The 19,164-nt window shown below is 47.9% G+C and overlaps 1 protein-coding gene across 1 annotated transcript; it reads left to right on the top strand.

The window, feature by feature from the left end:
- Positions 1-15,676: 15,676 nt before the first annotated feature.
- Positions 15,677-17,971, top strand: LOC144590380 (putative G-protein coupled receptor 139). Its single transcript, XM_078395031.1, has 2 exons — positions 15,677-15,809; positions 17,070-17,971. Exons 1-2 carry the CDS (start codon positions 15,677-15,679, stop codon positions 17,969-17,971), a joined length of 1,035 nt encoding a protein of 344 aa, XP_078251157.1.
- The last annotated feature ends 1,193 nt before the right edge of the window (positions 17,972-19,164 follow it).

The following is a 19,164-nucleotide window of genomic DNA, read 5'->3' as shown; positions in this document are numbered from 1 at the left end:
GGACTGAGTTGTGAGGGACCGGGGGAGGAGGGACTGAGTTGTGAGGGACCGGGGGGAGGAGGGGCTGAGTTGTGAGGGACCGGGGGAGGAGGGACTGAGTTGAGTTCTGAGGGGAAGTGAGGAGAGTAAATGGAGAGGAAAGGAGGAGGGGCGGGGTAGACTGAGGGGAAGGAATGAGGCTTTGATGGGGAGAGGGGAGGGTCTCAGCCTGAGGGGGAGAGAGAGGGAGGGACTGTTGTGAGGGATTTAGAGGAGGCAGGTCAGACCTGTGAGAGGCTGAGGAGAAGTGGGTCTCAGTCGTGAGAAACCGAGGGGAGGAAGATCCGAGTTGTGAGGGGGGTCTGAGTTGTGAGGGGGGTCTGAGTTGTGAGGGGGGTCTGAGTTGTGAGGGGGGTCTGAGTTGTGAGGAGGGTCTGAGTTGTGAGGAGGGTCTGAGTTGTGAGGGGGTCTGAGTTGTGAGGGGGTCTGAGTTGTGAGGGGGGTCTGAGTTGTGAGGGGGGTCTGAGTTGTGAGGGGGGTCTGAGTTGTGAGGGGGGTCTGAGTTGTGAGGGGGTCTGAGTTGTGAGGGGGTCTGAGTTGTGAGGGGGTCTGAGTTGTGAGGGGGTCTGAGTTGTGAGGGGGGGTCTGAGTTGTGAGGGGGGGTCTGAGTTGTGAGGAGGGTCTGAGTTGTGAGGGGGTCTGAGTTGTGAGGAGGGTCTGAGTTGTGAGGGGGGTCTGAGTTGTGAGGGGGGGTCTGAGTTGTGAGGGGGGGTCTGAGTTGTGAGGGGGGGTCTGAGTTGTGAGGGGGGGTCTGAGTTGTGAGGAGGGTCTGAGTTGTGAGGGGGTCTGAGTTGTGAGGGGGGTCTGAGTTGTGAGGGGGGTCTGAGTTGTGAGGGGGTCTGAGTTGTGAGGGGGTCTGAGTTGTGAGGGGGTCTGAGTTGTGAGGGGGTCTGAGTTGTGAGGAGGGTCTGAGTTGTGAGGGGGGGTCTGAGTTGTGAGGAGGGTCTGAGTTGTGAGGAGGGTCTGAGTTGTGACGGCCCGCAGGAAGAGGTTCTAAGTTGTGAGGGGTTGAGGCAAGGAGGGTCTAAATTGAGAGGGACTGAGGAGAAGAGGGTCCGTGTGGGAGGGAGGAGGGTCTGAGTTGAGAGGTTCTGAAGGGAAGTGAATAGAGTAAATGGAGAGGAGTGGAGAAGGGAAGAGTCTGTGGGGAAGGAAGGGGGCTATGAGGGTAGATAGAAGACCTGTAGGGTAGATGTTGAGTGACGATGGCCCAAGGGAAAGGAAATGAGGATCTGAGTGAGAGAAGGTTCTGAGTTGTGAGGGACTGAGAGGACCGAGAGGAGAAGGGTCCGAATTGTGAGGAGGGTCCGAGCTGTGAGGAGGGTCTGGGCTGCGAGAATGAACTGAGCTGTGAGGATGGACTGAGTTGTGAGGAGGGTTTGAGCTGTGAGGTGTGTTTGAACTGTGAGGATGGACTGAGCTGTGAGAAAGGTTGGAACTGTGAGGGACCGAGGGGAGGAGCATCTAAGTTGTGAGGGATTGATGGGAGGAGAGACTGAGTTGAGATGTTCTTTGGGGAAACGAGGAGCATTTGAATTGGGAGGAAGAGGGGCTGAGGCGGGAAGCTATCTGAGTGGACGGAGGGAGGCTATGAGGGGCAAGAGGAGTGCAGATTTTGAGTGAGGAGAGCTTAAGGGGGAGGAGATGAGGATTTAGATGCGAGAATGGTCTGAGTGATGCTTGGGGGGATGGGAAAGGAGCTGGTAGGAAGGGAGGAACATCTGGGGGAAGGGGGGAAATCCAAAACTTGCCATCATTCTGGGTAAGGACAGAAATTTAAGGGAAGTGCTGAATTCAGCTGAGATATTTAATGGACTGAGAAACCATTAGTTTCAATATCATTATGGAGAAGGTCAAATCTGGACCAAGGGTTGAGATTTTGGATTGGAGAAAGGCTAATTTTGAGGAGATGAGAAAGGATTTAAAAGGAGTGAAATGGAACTTTTTGTTTTATGAAAAGGATATAATAGAGAAATGGAGGATATTTAAAGGTGAAATTTTGAGAGTACAGGGTCTTTATGTCCCTGTTCGGTGGAAAGGAAAGAATAATAATTTGAAAGAGCCTTGGTTTTCCAGGGAAATTGGACACTTGGTTCGGAAAAAGAGGGAGATATACAATAAATATAAGCGGCAGGGAATAAATAAGGTTCTTGAGGAATATAAAGAATGTAAAAGGAATCTTAAGAAGGAAATTAGAAAAGCGAAAAAAAGATATGAGGCTGCTTTGGCAAGTAATGTAAAAGTAAACCCCAAGGGGTTCTACAGATATGTCAATAGCAAAAGGATAGTGAGGGATAAAATTGGTCCATTAGAGAGTCAGAGTGGACTGCTATGTGATGAGCCGGAATAAATGGGGGAGATATTAAACAATTTCTTTTCTTCGGTATTCACCGAGGAGAAGGATATTGAATTATGTGAGGTAAGCGAAACAAGTAGAGTAGTGATGGAAATTATGAGGATTAAAGAAGAGGAGGTACGGACACTTTTGAAAAATATAAAAGTGGATAAGTCTCCAGGTCCTGATAGGATATTCCCTAGGACATTGAGGGAAGTTAGTGCAGAAATAGCAGGGGCCAAGACGGAAATATTTCAAACGCCATTAGAAACGGGGATGGTGCCGGAAGATTGGCGCATTGCGCATGTTGTGCCATGTTGTGCCTTTGTTTAAAAAAGGTTCTAAAAATAAACCTAGCAATTATAGACCTATTAGTTTGACGTCTGTGGTGGGAAAATTAATGGAAAATATACTTAGGGACAATATATATAATTATTTGGACAAACAAGGACTGATTAGAAACAGTCAACATGGATTTGTGCCTGGAAGGTCATGTTTGACTAATCTTCTTGAATTTTTTGAAGAGGTTACCAGGTAAATTGATAAGGGCAAGGCTGTGGATGTTGTCTATATGGACTTCAGTAAGGCATTTGACAAGGTTCCACATGGAAGGTTGATTAAGAAGGTTAAATCATTGGGTATTAATAGTGAGGTTGCAAGATGGATTCAACAATGGCTGAATGGGAGATACCAGAGGGTAATGGTTGACAATTGTATGTCAGGTTGGAGGCCAGTGTCTAGTGGAGTGCCCCAGGGATCTGTGTTGGGTCCACTGTTGTTTGTCATTTACATTAATGATCTGGATGATGGTGTGGCAATTGGATTAGTAAATATGCAGATGATACTAAGATAGGTGGTGTAGTTAGTAATGAAGTAGAGTTTCAAAGTCTACAGAGACTTGGGCCTTTTGGAAGGGTGGGCTGAAAGATGGCAGATGGAGTTTAATGCTGATAAGTGTGAGGTGCTGCATTTTGGTAGGACAAATCAAAATAGGACGTACAGGGTAAATGGTAGGGAATTGAGGAATGCAGTGGAACAGAGGGATCTGGGAATAACTGTTCCCTGAAGGTGGAATCTCATGTGGATAGGGTGGTGAAGAAGGCATTTGGTATGCTTGCCTTTATAAATCAGAGCATCGAGTATAGAAGTTGGGATGTAATGTTAAAATTGTACAGGGCATTGGTGAGGCCGAATCTGGAGTATGGTGTGCAGTTCTGGTCGCCAAATTATAGGAAGGATGTCGACAAAATGGAGAGGGTACAGAGGAGATTTACTAGAATGTTGCCTGGGTTTCAGCACTTAGGCTACAGAGAGAGGTTGAACAGGTTGGGTCTTTATTCTTTGGAGCGTAGAAGGTTGAGGGGGGACGATAGAGGTTTTTAAAATTTTGAGAGGGACGGACAGAGTTGATGTGGGTAGGCTTTTCCCTTTGAGAGTGGGGAAGATTCCAACAAGGGGACATAGCTTCAGAATTGAGGGACAAAAGTTTAGGGGTAACATGAGGGGTAACTTCTTTACTCAGAGGGTGGTGGCTGTATGGAATGGGCTTCCGGTGGAAGTGGTGGAGGCTGGCTCGATTTTATTATTTAAGAGTAAATTGGATAGGTATATGGATAAGAGGGGATTAGAGGGTTATGGTCTGAGTGCAGGTAGATGAGACTAGGTCAGGGAGAGTGGTCGGCGTGGACTGGAAGGGCCGAACGGGCCTGTTTCCGTGCTGTAGTTGTTATATGGTTATATGGATCAAATGTCAATTGCGCTGAAATGCATTGGCACACAAACTGATTTAGATGCATTGAATGAACTACAGAAGCTGCATTGGAGGAAGAGAGCAAGGTATGACACAGCTGTTCTGGACTGGTGGCGACAGGACTAGCACTCTGGTGGGTCGTATTCAAGGCAAATTGTTTTAGATTCAGAGACATGCAGCACGGAAACAGGCTCTCGGGCTCAAATCGCCCATGCCTGTCAAGATGCCCCATCTACCTTCATTCTTTTTGCACATATTTGGCACATATCCCTCCAAACCTTTCCGATCCGTGTACCTGACCAAGTGTTTTTAAATGTTGTTATAGTACCATACACAACTACCTCTTTCAGCAGCTTGTTTTATATATCCACCCTCTGAATGAAAAACCTGTCCGTCAGATTCCGATCAAATCTTGCTTCTCTCACTTTAACCTATGGGTCTGTTTTTTTAAATTCCCTTACTCTGGATAAAAGACTGGGCTTTCACTCTATCATGATAGTATACAGCTCTACGAGATCCTCCCTTCTCCGCATCAAGGAATAGACAATAGACAATAGGTGCAGGAGGAGGCCATTCGGCCCTTCGAGCCAGCACCGCCATTCAATGTAATCATGGCAAATCATTCTCAATCAGTACCCCGTTCCTGCCTTCTCCCCATAACCCCTGACTCAGCTATCCTTACGAGCTCTATCCAGTTCTCTCTTGAATGCATTCAGAGAATTGGCCTCCACTGCCTTCTGAGGCAGAGAATTCCACAGACTCACAACTCTCTGACTGAAAAAGTTTTTCCTCATCTCAGTTCTAAATGGTCTACCCCCTATTCTTAAACTGTGGCCCCTTGTTCTGGACTCCCCCAACATTGGGAAAATGTTTCCTGCCTCTAACGTGTCCAACCCCTTAATAATTTTATACGGTTCGATAAGTTCTCCTCTCATCCTTCTAAATTCCAGTGCATACAAGTTAGTCGCTCAAGTCTTTCAACATATGACAGTCCTGCCATTCCGGGAATTACCCTAGTAAACCTACGCTGCACGCCCTCAATAGCAAGAATATCCTTCCTCAAATTTGGAGACCAAAACTGCACACAGTACTCCAGGTGCGGTCTCACTAGGGCCCTGTACAACTGCAGAAGGACCTCTTTGCTCCTATACTCAACTCCTCTTCTTATGTGGGACCTTGTCGAAGGCTTTCTGAAAGTCGAGGTACACCACATCCACTGACTCTCCCCTGTCAATTTTCCTAGTTAAAATCCTCAAAGAATTCCAGAAGATTAGTCAAGCATGATTTCCCCTTCGTAAATCCATGCTGACTCGGAACAATCCTGTTACTAATATCCAAATGCTCCGCAATTTCGTCTTTTATAATTGACTCCAGCATCTTCCCCACCACTGATGTCAGACTAACTGGGCAATAATTTCCCGTTTTTTCTCTCCCTCCTTTCTTAAAAAGAGGGACAACATTAGCTACCCTCCAATCCACAGGAACTGATCCTGAATCTATAGGAAAATGATCACCAATGCACCCACAATTTCTAGCGCCACCTCCTTAAGTACTCTGGGATGCAGACCATCAGGCCCTGGGGATTTATCAGCCTTCTGTCCCATCAGTCTACACAACACCATTTCCTGCCTAATGTCAATTTCCTTCAGTTCCTCTGTCACCCTAGGATCTCTGGCCACTAGAACATCTGGGAGATTGCTTGTATCTTCCTTAGTGAAGACAGATCCAAAGTACCGGTTCAACTCGTCTGCCATTTCCTTGTTCCCCATAATAAATTCCCCCGCTTCTGTCTTCAAGGGACCCACATTTGCCTTGACTACTTTTTCCTCTTTACATACGTAAAGAAGCTTTTACTATCCTCCTTTATACTATTGGCTAGTTTACCCTTGTACCTCATCTTTTCTCCCCGTATTGCCTTCTTAGTCATCTTCTGTTGCTCTTGACTCTGGCTTCCCACTCTTCTTTGCTTTGTTGTACTTCTTCTCTTTTATTTTTATGCTGTCCTTGCCTTCCCTTGTCAGCCACAGGTGCCTCTTACTCCCCTTGGAATCTTTCCTCCTCTTTGGGATAAATTGATCTTGCAACTTCTGCATTATTCCCAGGAATACCTGCCATTGCTGTTCCACCGTCTTCCCTGCTAGGGCCCCCTTCCAATCAATTCTGGCCAGCTCCTGCCTCATGCCTCTGTAATCTCCTTTGCTATACTGTAATACTGACACTTCCGATTTTCCCTTCTCACTCTCAATTCGTAGAGTAAAACTTATCATATTGTGATCACTGCCTCCTAATGGCTCTTTTACCTCGAGTCCCCTTATCAGATCAGGTTCATTACACAACACTAAATCCAGAATTGCCTTCTCCCTAGTAGGCTCCGGTACAAGCTGTTCTAAGAATCCTTCTCGGAGACACTCCACAAACTCTCTTTCCTGGAGTCCATTGCCAACCTGATTTTCCCAGTCTACCTGCATGTTGAAATCTCCCATAACCACCGTAGCATTACATTTGCGACATGCCAATTTTAGCTCCTGATTCAACTTGCACCCTATGTCGAGGCTACTATTTGGGGGCCTGTAGATAACTCCCATTAGGGTCTTTTTACCCTTACAATTCCTCATTTTTATCCATACTGATTCTACATCTCCTGATTCTATGTCACCCCTTGCAAGGGAGTGAATATCATTCCTCACCAACAGAGTGACCCCATCCCCTCTGCCCACCTGCCTGTCTTTTCCATACGTTGTGTACCCCTGAATATTCAGTTGCCAGCCCTGGTCCTCTTGTAGCCATGTCTCAGTGATTCCCACAACATCATACTTGCCAATGTCTAACTGAGCCTCAAGCTCATCCACTTTATTTCTTATACTTTGCGCATTTAAATACAATACTTTAATTTCAATATTCACCTCCCCTCTCGCACCGGTCACAATTGGCCCTGACCTTACTCTTATCCCTTCTAGAACATCCCTCCCCATGCATTCGAGAGTCCTTTGCAATTTCTCCTGTATTCGCTTCCCCTTTAACTCCATCTTCATATTCCCAGTTTGTCAACCCCCCCCCCCCCCCCCCCCCCCCACCCCACTGCTTAGTTTAAAGCCACACTTACAGCACTAGCAAACCTGCCTGCCAGAATGTTGGTCCCCCTGCTGTTAAGGTGTAACCCGTCCCTTTTGTACAGGTCACCCCTACGCCAGAAGAGATCCCAGTGATCTAGAAATCTAAATCCCTGCTCCCTGCACCAGCCCCTCAGCCATACATTCATATCCCCAATCTCTCTGTTCCTGCCCTCACCAGCACGAGGTACAGGTAGCAGTCCAGAGATAACCACCTTCAATGTCCTACTTCTCAGTCTTCTTCCTAACTCTCTATACTCACGTCGCAGTATCTCCTTCCTCGTCCTCCCGACGTCGTTCATGCCCACATGCACAACTACTTCCGGTTGATCGCCTTCCCTCGCTAGGATGTTCTGAAGCCTCGCAGTGATGTCTTGAACCCTGGCACCAGGGAGGCAACAGAGCATCCTCGAGTCCCGCCTGCCGCCACAGAATCTACTGTCCGTACCTCGGACAATGGAGTCACCCACTACTATGGCTCTTCCTGACTTCGGTCTCCCCGGTCGAGTTTCCTTGCCTGGGTTACATCTGCCAACACGTCCGCCGCTCGGACTGGAAGCGTCTTCTGCCCCGATAGTTCCCAAGAGGGTGTACCTGTTTGCAATAGGCACAGCCACCGGGGTCTCCTGTAATCCACGTTCGTTCCCCCTGAAAGGGTCTCCCACCTTCGCTCGACCTGGACCTTTGGCGTGACAGCCTCGCAGTAGGTCCTGTCCAAAACTCTCGCATTCCCGGCCAATATAGTCCTCGACTACCCAACCTTTCCAGCCCTGGTAACATCCTTAGACATATTCTTCGCATCTTTCCAGATTAATGACATCCTTCCTAGGGTAAGGTAATTAAAATTGAAAACTGTACTCTAAAAGTGGTCTCAGCAACTGTAAAGGTGTCCCATCTTCGGTACTCAATACACTGACTAGTGAAGGTCAATGTACCAAAGACATTCTTTACCATCTTCTTTGCCTGTGACACAATTTTCAGAGAACTGTGCACCTGTACTCAATCGCTCTGCTCTATAAACCTCCACAGGGCCCGACCATTCACTGTGAAAGCCGTGCCATGGGTTGCTGGCAAAATGCAATGCATCGCACTTTTCTACATTCAACTCCATTAACCATTCCTCAGGCCACTTGTCCAGCTGATCAAGAGCCTGGGCACAGACACGCACACGGGCACAGACACTTACAAACGCACACACACGCACACATTGCACTGCGGGTCAGGATCGAACCCGGCATGCTGGAGTCATAAGTCTACCCACTGCCCCAATGTATTTAACTCAAAGTACTTGCCCATGTGTTCCAGTGGTCCCTGCACACTAGCACCATCCTACACACACTGGGGCCAATTTACAATTATTCCAATCCAATTAATTTACAAACGCATGTATAAGAAAATAACTGCAGATGCTGGTACAAATCGATTTATTCACAAAATGCTGGAGTAACTCAGCAGGTCAGGCAGCATCTCGGTGAATAACATACAAACGCAGATCTCTAGCACTGGAAGGCAATAAGTCTACGGCTGAGTCACTGTGCTGCACTGTATATAAACATGTCGAATTTGGGGTGGCACTACTCTAAATATAACCCCTCTCAACCCGTTTGATTCGACCCAGCCTACCCGGATATTGTGTAAATGGGATAATCCCCGTTTATTCCAGTTAATCCCAGATAATTCAATTGACTCCATTTACACCAAACGCTGCCGCGGCAAGGCCACCAGCATCATCAAGGGTCAGTCGCACCTCCGGTCACTCCCTTTTCTGCCCTCTGCCATAGGGCAAATGGTATAGAAGTATGAAAACGCACATCTGCAGATTCAGGCTCAGTTTCCACCCCACTGTTATCTTACCAACAACTGGGGAGTAGTCCTGAACTGCCATCTACCTCATCAGAGTCCCTCCGATTATCTTTGATCGGATTTTATTGGCTTTATCTTGCAATGAACGTTATTCACGTATTCCCCTTCGTCGTGTATCTTACACTTTGGATGGCTCGATTTTAAACACAAGCTTTTCACTGTACCTCACCACAAGTGACAATACAATAAACTGAACTGAACATATTGTCAGGGTCGAAACAGATCGCTGGCCTTAGAAGGCAGCTGCACCGCTGCGCCACCATGCCGCCCCTATTACTAGATACACTCCGACTATCTTTGATCGGACTTTACTGGCTTTATCTTGCACTAATCGTTATTCGCGTTATTCTCTTTATCGTGTACCTGTACACTGTGGGCGGCTAGATTGTCAATATTGTCCTTCCGCTGACTGGATAGCACGCAACAAAAAAGCTTGGCAGTGTACCTCGGTACACGTGACCATAAAACTAAACTGAAACCAAACTCATTTCGGGTGATCACAGCCGGGATTTAGGGAGGATCCCCTCCCATTTACAGTCTATTGTTTTAGAACCAGATGGGGCAAAGCTCTGGCCGGGACCGGGTAGAATTGTGAAATCTGCCCATTATTGAGACATTGTCCACTTCTTTGCACTTTCCAGGAGATGGAGTGTTGGTGGCGGGAAACGGCTCTCTCGCTCAGACGCCGCGGGATGGACGCCGGGTTGGGTTGGAGCGCGTTGGGGAGGTCCTCTACTCTCCCAATTGACCTGCGCCCGGCTGGCGTGGGGTGGGACCTTAGTAACTTGTTACCCTAACTGGTCAGATCCCCTTTCACACCAAAAAGCCAGCCTCCTTTATCCATCCCAACAGACCGACCCGTCCCCGTGGCGTGGCTTGGGTCTTCTGTAACACCACGGAGACTAACACCAAGGCGGTAGTTCTCGTTGGAACGGGAGAGGAATCTCTGAAGGAGAACGCGCTGTTCTATCTCCCGGCCGGTTACATGTTATCCTGGCCGCATCTAGTCATCAGGTCCGCCACCGTTCGGGCCTCAGGCGTCTATCTCTGCAGGTCGGGAAACAGGACTTTCGCTTACCACGAGGCGACATGCAAGATGCGGACAAGATCCATATCTCGGACAAATCCATCGGCGTCTCCTCTCTTCCCAGTTGCTTCTTAGAAGTCGGAGATCAGCACTTGAAACTATTCACGGTCTGGAACACTTGGGAGGACTGCGACCGGCGCGGAGAGAAAGACGTTTGGGATTCTGTTACGCCAGTCCAGTCCTGGGCGACCAGAAACCCATGGCATCTGGTCTTTGGCGAAGCGGCAGTAACTTCCAGGACGGCCTCCCGAGATGGGATTGGAACCGTGCATCGTTCCCCACGTGACCGAATCCCTTTTGAAACTGTCCGGCGTTCCTCCTGATCGATACTCACTTGTTCAACGTCAACGGAACGGTAGCTTTAAGTGTCCCGACGCCTCAGTCTGCACTCCGGTGACCTGGCGGAGAAATTCCAACGAGGTTTCGCGGGCATATCTCTCCCGATGACGAGGGAGCACTCAAACTTTGGACGATGTGACACTATAAGAGGCGTCCAGAAAGCAGATGAGAGGGTGTACGAATCGGAGGAACTGGCCGGTGCCTTCCACCTGAGGGTGCTCGAACATAACGGAAGAATGGCCGCGGCGGGCGGAAAGCAGGGCGCGCTTGGTTTGGTACATCTTGGCTGCCATTGCCTTGGTGTCTGTTTTGCTCATTTTCCTGTATTTTCTATATACATACTGCGCCCACGTGCGGCGCCACCAGGCCGTGCACTGGAAACGTCCACACGTTACAAATACACCTTCATATGCACTAATATCCCAGCAGGCCATTCAGCCCATTCAGATTATGCAAGTTCTGTTTGCCATCCCATTCCTTTCTCCTTTATTATTTTTCCAAACATCCCCCCATTACATAAATTCATGTCAGCATAATTAGGCCATTGGGCCCATCAATTCTACTCCACCATACAATCATGGCTGATCTATCTTTCCCTCTCAATCCCATTCTCCTGTTTTCTCTCCGTAACCCCTGACACCTGTACTTGTCAACTAATTAAGCTCTTCTTATTCGCATTACCACTGCGGTGCGCACCCACTAACTGCCAATCCAGCGCAGATCACCGCAGAACTCAGCATGTCTCGGACCTCCAGCCAGAATATATCCCTGCCCACCACAACTCGCTGTCTTCGATGAATAAGCCGGTTCTGAATCCATCCGACTAAGTCACCGTGAATCCCGGACAATCCGTTGAATGTTCTGCTCTGGAAGCTGAGCGGCACTCTGTTGAGATGCATTGGAAACACATATTTGTTGCAAGTTGCATTAAAATGACACCGCACCAATGCAGTCAGGCTGGAGAAACAACATCTGGCACTGGACCAAAGCGGACTAAGATGCACTGAATAGACTACATTCAGCTGCGTTGATGGGAGAGAGCTGCAATCAAGCTGCTGGACGGTATTAGAAGCACTGAGATTTGACCACAGACGGCACGAAGTCCAGTGGTAGGACCAATGCATTAAAGCTGCCGATGCCACAGCGAATTAGCTGCATTGACAAAACCACATTTTGCTGCGTTGGTCTGCAGCACACAATCACCATTATGAACCACGGGATGGAAACGTTGCTGAGACATTCCTGATTGACTTGCAATGGAGAAGCTTCCATTAGCGTCTGCATCAAATAATTTATCGTGGAATTGTCTGGTGGGATTGAGTTGAGTTGAGTTGGAAACCCCTTGAACAACCAGGAGAGAGCTCCCATGGATCTGCACAGCCAACCGTGGGTATCAGGGCAGCTTTGTTCTCAACAAAGGGGCTGCTTTGTGGTGGGGTAAATTTAAAAGATTAAGAATATATATTGCCATTCATGTATAAATGTGAGCAACTTATCTGTATTATTGATGGAAGGCAGTGTGGCGGGGGCTGTGGCTGAGGGCGCATGTTGTGATGGTGGCAACCAATATAACGTAACTTCGATAATCCAGCATCCACCAGTCATGGAAATCCCGATTTATTCAAGAACTTGAGACGGGAATGTGGAGCGTACGAACGGAGCCGGATTTTGGACTCTGGCCTCCCATTCTAACCAAACTAGCCCGTCTACAGCTAGTCCCATTTGCCTGCGTTTGACCCTTATCCCTCTCCACCCTTCCTTGCCATATACCTGTCCGAATGTATTTTCAATGCTTAGTAGTACTTCCATATCCCCAGCACTCAGTGAGTGATAAAGTTGCTCCTCAAGCTCCTATTTAATCTTTATCACCTCAACGTATACCTTTGTCCTCTGGTTCTTGATTCCCCTACCCTGGGTAAAAACATGCTGTGCATTCACCTCATCTACAGTAAACCCCGGTGTTTCATTCCACGGCCTTCAATGCGACGAGGACCCTAATTTGTGTCGTTGTTTCAAAGCCCTGTGAAAACTGGCATCGGTAGTTTCCTCATCAACTGTGATTTCACAAAATTTGGGTTCAGTCACATTTTCAGTTTGCGTGCAGTTTTGTTTAGTTTAGTTTGGCGTAGTTTAAAGATACACCGTGGAAACCGGTCCTTCGGCCCACCGTGTCCGCTCCAATGAATTATTCCCCCTTACAGTTGCACTATCCGACACACCTTTGACAATTTGCAATATTTACCAAAGCCAATTTACCTTCAAAATCTGTAAGTGTTTGGAGTGCGGGAGGTCCCGGGGATACCCACGCGGTTACGGAGAGGACGTACAATGTCCGTACAGCAGCCGAGATCAGGACCGAACCCGGGTCTCTGGCGCAGTAAGGCAGCAATTTTACCGTCGCGCCAGCTTGCCGTCCATCCTGAGAAGCCTATTACAGGAAGGATGTGGAGGATTTGGAGGGACTTTAAGAGAAAGTCATCAGAATACTACCAGGGAAGGGTGTAGGGGTCAGAGAGGGTTACAGAGACAGGGGGGGGGGGGTTGATAGCCGGGTGGGGAGGGGGGGGGGGGGTTACAGATGTAAGAAGGGGCTTAGGAAGGTATTGCAGAAACAGGAAGGGGTGTAGGAGTTGGAGGGGGGTTACAAAAACAGGAAGGGGTATAGGGGTTGGAGGGGTTCATAGACAGAGAGGAGTGTATGGGGTCACAGTGAGTTACATACGTAGGGGTTTAGAGGCAGCTGCAACGTTATATTCTGCCCTGTTTCCTTTCTCTATTGTAAAACATGTTGCACACAGGCATGGAATTATTCGCCTCGATAGCACGCAACACAACGTTTTCCCTGTACACTTGACAGTAAAAAAAAGCAGAAACAAACTAAGATAGGGAGAGATGAAGTAGCCGGTGAAGGTTGGAGACGGATAGGTTTGTAGGGTCTGGGTGTGGTTAAAGAGACAGACAGGGCTTTAAGTGCCATGGGGGATACAGAGACCAGGAATGGTGTCGGAACCAGAATACTTTTGCATAAACCGCCTGTCTATTTGTGTTGTGACTTTGGACAGAGTCCGATCACAGCAATACTGTGTGGGGTGAAATACTGCTGTGCTCTTTGAGCCCTGGACCCAAGTTGCATAGCAACAGGCCCTTCGGCCCACCACGTCCATGGCGACATTTGTTGCACATCTATTGGTACAGATTTATATTTACCATGTGCACCAGGATATAGTGTTTGCATGCTGCCCGGGCGAATCGTACACTATGTGCGTGCACCAGGCTGTGCAAAGTGATAAAATCTGCAGTGAAGAACATAGTTCGCGCCTCACAGAGCAAATGTCCACAGTCCTCTTGATGTAGGTTGGAACATCGGCTGTATTCCTGGCCTTTGGAAGGATCGTTCAGCAGTCTGATAACAGGAGGGATAAAGCTGTTCCTGAATCTGGCGATTCGTCTTTTCTATGTTTTGTATCTTTTTCCCAATGGGGGAGGGTACGAGAGTAAAGGGAGAGGGGATGAATGGTCCTTGATTATATTGTCTGCATTCCAGAGGCAGCGTGAAGTGTAAATGGAGCTGAGGGTGGGTGGGGATTGGGAAGCCGCTCTCTGTAATGCATTGGGCGACATTCACAACTCTCAGCAATTTATTGCTGTCTTGGGCAGAGTTGGTGCAAAACTAAGATGTGATGCAATCTGCTAGTGTGCAGAAGTTGGTGAGAGATACTGGGGACATTTCGAACTTCCTTTCTCTTCTGAGGAAGACGAGGCATTGCTGTGTTTTCGCGGCCGGCATTTCAATGTGATTGTTCCGGACATGTTGTTGGTGTCACAGTAAACTCTCGCTCTAGCGGACCACACGTGGGATGATGTTTTCTGTTGTTACCGATTGTCCGAATAAGGGGGGTTAATATGCACAGCGCTAATGCCAATAAGAATACACCCCACAATAAACAGTAAAGGACCCAAGATACACAATACCTTGGGGCGGCCAACTCGGAGTAAGGGTATCGCAGTCTGCAAACTGTGATCACCCCAGATTAACGTACAGTTTCTCAATAACAATAAGGCTATTGACCACGACAAACATGGACTAAATGACGGGCTACGAAATGCCTTGGTTACACTTGAGACTTCGAGCTTTGGATTTGCCCTAATAGATTTGAACCATCATTTGTTCATTATGTTTTCAACGTGTGCTGTGTTTACAGATGTGTTATGCTGCTGCAAGTACAAATAATTATTGAGTTTTCACTACATACGACAATTAAACACTTTTGAAACTTGAGATTGGAGGAAAGTGACGTTTTCCCCTGCAGCCAGGGACGAGGAGAGGTCAACGGAATGAAATGTGTTCGGTTACGAGGGACAGAGAGCAGAGGTCGACGTTTTGTTTTCCCTGGTCTGGGTATCAACTTCAGAAGGACATAGGTTTAGTTAGGGTGAGAGGAAAGTAGTGTAAACGCGATCTGATGGATGCCTTTATTACTGTCCGGTTGCCCGGGCCCCCAAACCATTACATAAATATAACTAATGGTGCCTGTCCGTTCGTTTAATTTTCTAATAACTGTCCTCCACATCAAGGTGTCAGATTAAATGATTCAAGGTTCCCGAATTTCCACTTCCATTCACTCGTCCATGGAAACGATTTATCCGAACATTCCGATTTCAGGCGAGTGCTCACGATTATTGGGATTGCGGAGAGAAGGTGTGGACTCTATCAGCCCTGCAGATTGCTCCCTGGCACTAACAGTCCACTCGACAGAACATAAATAATGGGCATCATCACCCATGATGACTGCTACCCTTTCCGTGCGGCTACTTGTGCCCGGACACAAAGGAGTTAACAGTTGTTCAGTGAGTGCAATTAACGTCAGTCAGCACGGAGCCCCGTTCGTGTCACCAGGGGTTTAACCAGGTCCAATAAAAAGGCTCCTGTCGATGGGATGTGAGAGTGTCAGTGAGACCAGGCCATCCATCACACTCACAGCTCCACAGAGGAAGAAAACCATTCGGAATCTGTGAACAATAAGGGAGATGTTAGATGGTGGTTAGGAATCGGAGAAGACTAGAGAGTGAAGTGATTGCAATCGAGGAACAGTGGGTGCGGTGTTGCAGAAATGTTACGGCCTCTGACAAAGGTAGACTGGGATGTTACCGCGATGGAGAAGGGTATCTTCTATCCGGCTGACGATACTTATGGGTCTGCGTACAGCTTAAGTGATCGGATCTATATGTTACTCATGAATATGCAGCCTGTCGTTTATCCCATCCTAGCCCTTGTTGCTCTTCCAAGTAAGTCTCCGTCTAAATTCTCGTGCAACATCAGGTGAGAAGCGGCAGTTACGGGATCCGATATAACTGACTGTAGCTCTGACAAGGCGGCACGGTAGCGCAGCGGTAGAGTTGCTGCTTTACAGCGAATGCAGCGCCGGAGACTCAGGTTCGATCCTGACTACGGGTGCTGCACTGTAAGGAGTTTGTACGTTCTCCCCGTGACCTGCGTGGGTTTTCTCCGAGATCTTCGGTTTCCTCCCACATTCCAAAGACGTACAGGTATGTAGGTTAATTGGCTGGGTAAATGTAAAAAAAAATTGTCCCTAGTGGGTGTAGGATAGTGTTAATGTACGGGGATCGCTGGGCGGCGCGGACTTGGTGGGCCGAAAAGGCCTGTTTCCGGCTGTATATATATGATATGATATGAATCCATGACGTGTTCCATTTTAGCAATCTTCGACTGCGTAATGGGTAATGTGCTGACTGTGGAGATCAGATGTTTCCCGCGGTTTATCACAGCTAATGTTACTAAAACGGGAAACAATCATTAACGGCATTCCAGTTCCTGTAAGTCATTTTCCTGCTGTAATTCACTGCTGGCGTGCGCCTGGCGACCTATATGCAGCTGCCGAAACTGACCACGGCAAACAGTAAACTGATTTTATTGGATTTTTACAGGTTTTATAGTTTTTACAGGTGTAATGTACTCTTGAGATACTGACACGCATTCCTTTGCCTCCCTCCTCCTCCCAGGTGCGACTGAAGCGAATGGTTCCTGCTGGGACCTGGGCCAGTTTTGCCCAATATCACAGTGTCTGAGTATTGCTCCGTATCGGAACCAGTACTGTCCCAACAGACTGACACTGGCGCATTGGGCAATGAACAGAGGGATAACCCTGGGCTGATTGACCAACCCTAACGCAACGTCCCCGCATAAAGAGCAGGACGAGTGTGTGTTCTCCAGCCCACACTGAACCCAATTCACAGTGAACCAATGAGCTAAACTCCCATGGTGAAGTGAGCAATGATCAGAAACCGGTTTGGTTCTTTATCCGAACCGTCGTAACTGCTGCTTCTCATCTGTTAAGTAGTCGAGCAGATGCAGTTATTTTACCATTAGTAATTTATTTCGTTGAATTATTACTGGTAGGCAGCCTCGTTGGACATTATTCTACAACTCTGAATCCCAGAGCAGGATTGTGCATTTGATTTGCCCCTCGATAAATCTGCCGCATTTGCTTTGTCCGCTGTCATGTCTGTTTACTTCCCTCCTCACAGTGAACTCGCTGACGATTGTGGTCCTGTCCCGGGGGAAGTGCGGTCTCTCCACAGGTGTCACTCGCTACCTGATCGCCATGGCAACGGCTGATCTACTGGTGACGATTGTCGACCTGATACTGAGGCAGATTCCGATTGCTTACTGGGAAGCGTTTATATTCCTGAAGTATGTCAGAGTGTGCAATATCCACGCCGTCTTGCTTTACGCCGTCACCGACTGTTCTGTCTGGTTCACCGTCACCTTCATCTTTGATCGATTTGTTGTCATTTGTTGCCAGAAGCTGAAAACAAAGTATTGCACCGAGAGAACAGCGGCTTGGGTTCTGGGGACAGTTACTGTGCTGAGCTGTTTAAAAAACATATTCTGGTATTTTATGTTGAGGGGTATGTACTTGCTTTCTAATTCTCCCTGGTTTTGTTGGGCAACACCTGGTGTTCGATTCTCACTAGCCTGGGGAATCGGGGAGTTTCTCCAGTATCTCATCACCCCCGTGATCCCATTTGTCCTCATTCTCCTGTTCAACACTTCGACCATCAGATACGTGTTAGTGGCGAGCAGAGCCCGCAGGAGACTCCGGGGTCCCAGCAGTGGGGAGAGTGGCAGAGATCCGGAGGTGGAGCGCCGTAGGAAATCCCTCATTTTACTGCTGGTCATCTCGGGGAATTTCATCGTGTTGTGGGCAGTCCATGCGATATTTGTTGTGTGGTTCAGACTGGCTGGAATAATTCCTAGCTGGAAATATCCAGAATTCGCCATCGGGGAAGTGGGCTACATGCTGCAGATCCTGAGCTGCTGCACAAACACTGCTCTTTACGCCGTCACCCAGACTAAGTTCAGGCAGCAGTTTAAAGAAGTGGTGAAATCGCCCTTTAAAAAATGCATTCAGCGCCGCGAAGTCTAGGAATCCGTGCCCTCTCCATCCGACCCACCCACCCCCGCACCGCATCCCACTCCCTGGCACACTGTGAAAACTCAGTGTGCTAACCCAAAGTGGACAGTTACAGTCCTGGTATGTCCCCGGATACCGTGACCAACATTTCTTCATTTGCCCCAACGAATCTCCGGCAGTTGCTGGATCTACAACCATCCTCCCACCACCATCAGACCCGCCCCCATTGCCCCACCAGCGCCTCAACACAGAGTACATCGGAATTACGAACCACTGAACTAACTTAGAAATTCTGGTTCAATTGCAAATCATCTAAAGAATGGCGAAGCATGCGGCAAATCTGCAGCGCAACAACACAACCAGGATGTTTTCTTCAGATTGTCACAGAACATTTCTGTCACATCGACAGTTCTTCTCAAAGCAATAAATTATCCCAAAGGAACCAAACGGGTATTTTTCATTCTTAAAAAGCTAAGCAAAGTTCAACTCTCTCGGCATCATTGAAGATGAAACCAGAACAATGTATCAAAGTCATCACCGTTCTCAGCGCAACGGGTTTCTCGCCCTCTCCCCCTCTCTCTACAAGATGGCCTCTGTTTATCTACTTTTTCCCTTTCTAGTCCTCGACTGTGTACTCTGTGTTTAGTCCAAATCTCTCTGCATGAGTGTTCCTGTATATTAATCTTCCTCAACGATCTCCCCTGCGTTTTGCTCCCGCTCTCCGTTAGTGCCCCGTCTCTCGATTCCTCTCTCTGTACCCGGTCACTCTACCTCTCTTTGATTCTTTCACTTTTTCCTCTGGACTCAACTTGCACGAGCGTTTTTAATCATTTTTTATGATGTCTTATTGAGTGTAAGTGTGATTTATCCGCCATTTCAATCATTATTGTTTACTGGGAGGTTTCCCAGAGATCAGGGATGGTATTCTCGTTATCATCTTCTCCCAATAAATTGAGCGAACGGGGGCAGATTTTCATAGCGAACTTCAACATACGCAAACATATCCGGATGATTCATTTACGTGCACTAACATCCGTCTACTCAACCTACGCTCTCTGTCTATGTTTACCCTGTGGAAACCCTCTCTTTGCTCTCGGTAATTTCAATCATAGCACCGACCTGTCCTATTAATATACATTATGACAAATGATTGGAACGAATCAGCGCTGGACCTCCGATGACTCCAGAGAAGGTAGCCCTGTTAT

The sequence above is a fragment of the Rhinoraja longicauda genome, unplaced genomic scaffold, assembly GCF_053455715.1.
Source record: "Rhinoraja longicauda isolate Sanriku21f unplaced genomic scaffold, sRhiLon1.1 Scf000171, whole genome shotgun sequence".
In the NCBI taxonomy this organism is placed as follows: domain Eukaryota; kingdom Metazoa; phylum Chordata; class Chondrichthyes; order Rajiformes; family Arhynchobatidae; genus Rhinoraja; species Rhinoraja longicauda.
The sequence above is the reverse complement of the archived record's forward strand: the minus strand, read 5'-3'. Positions and strand labels throughout refer to the sequence as shown.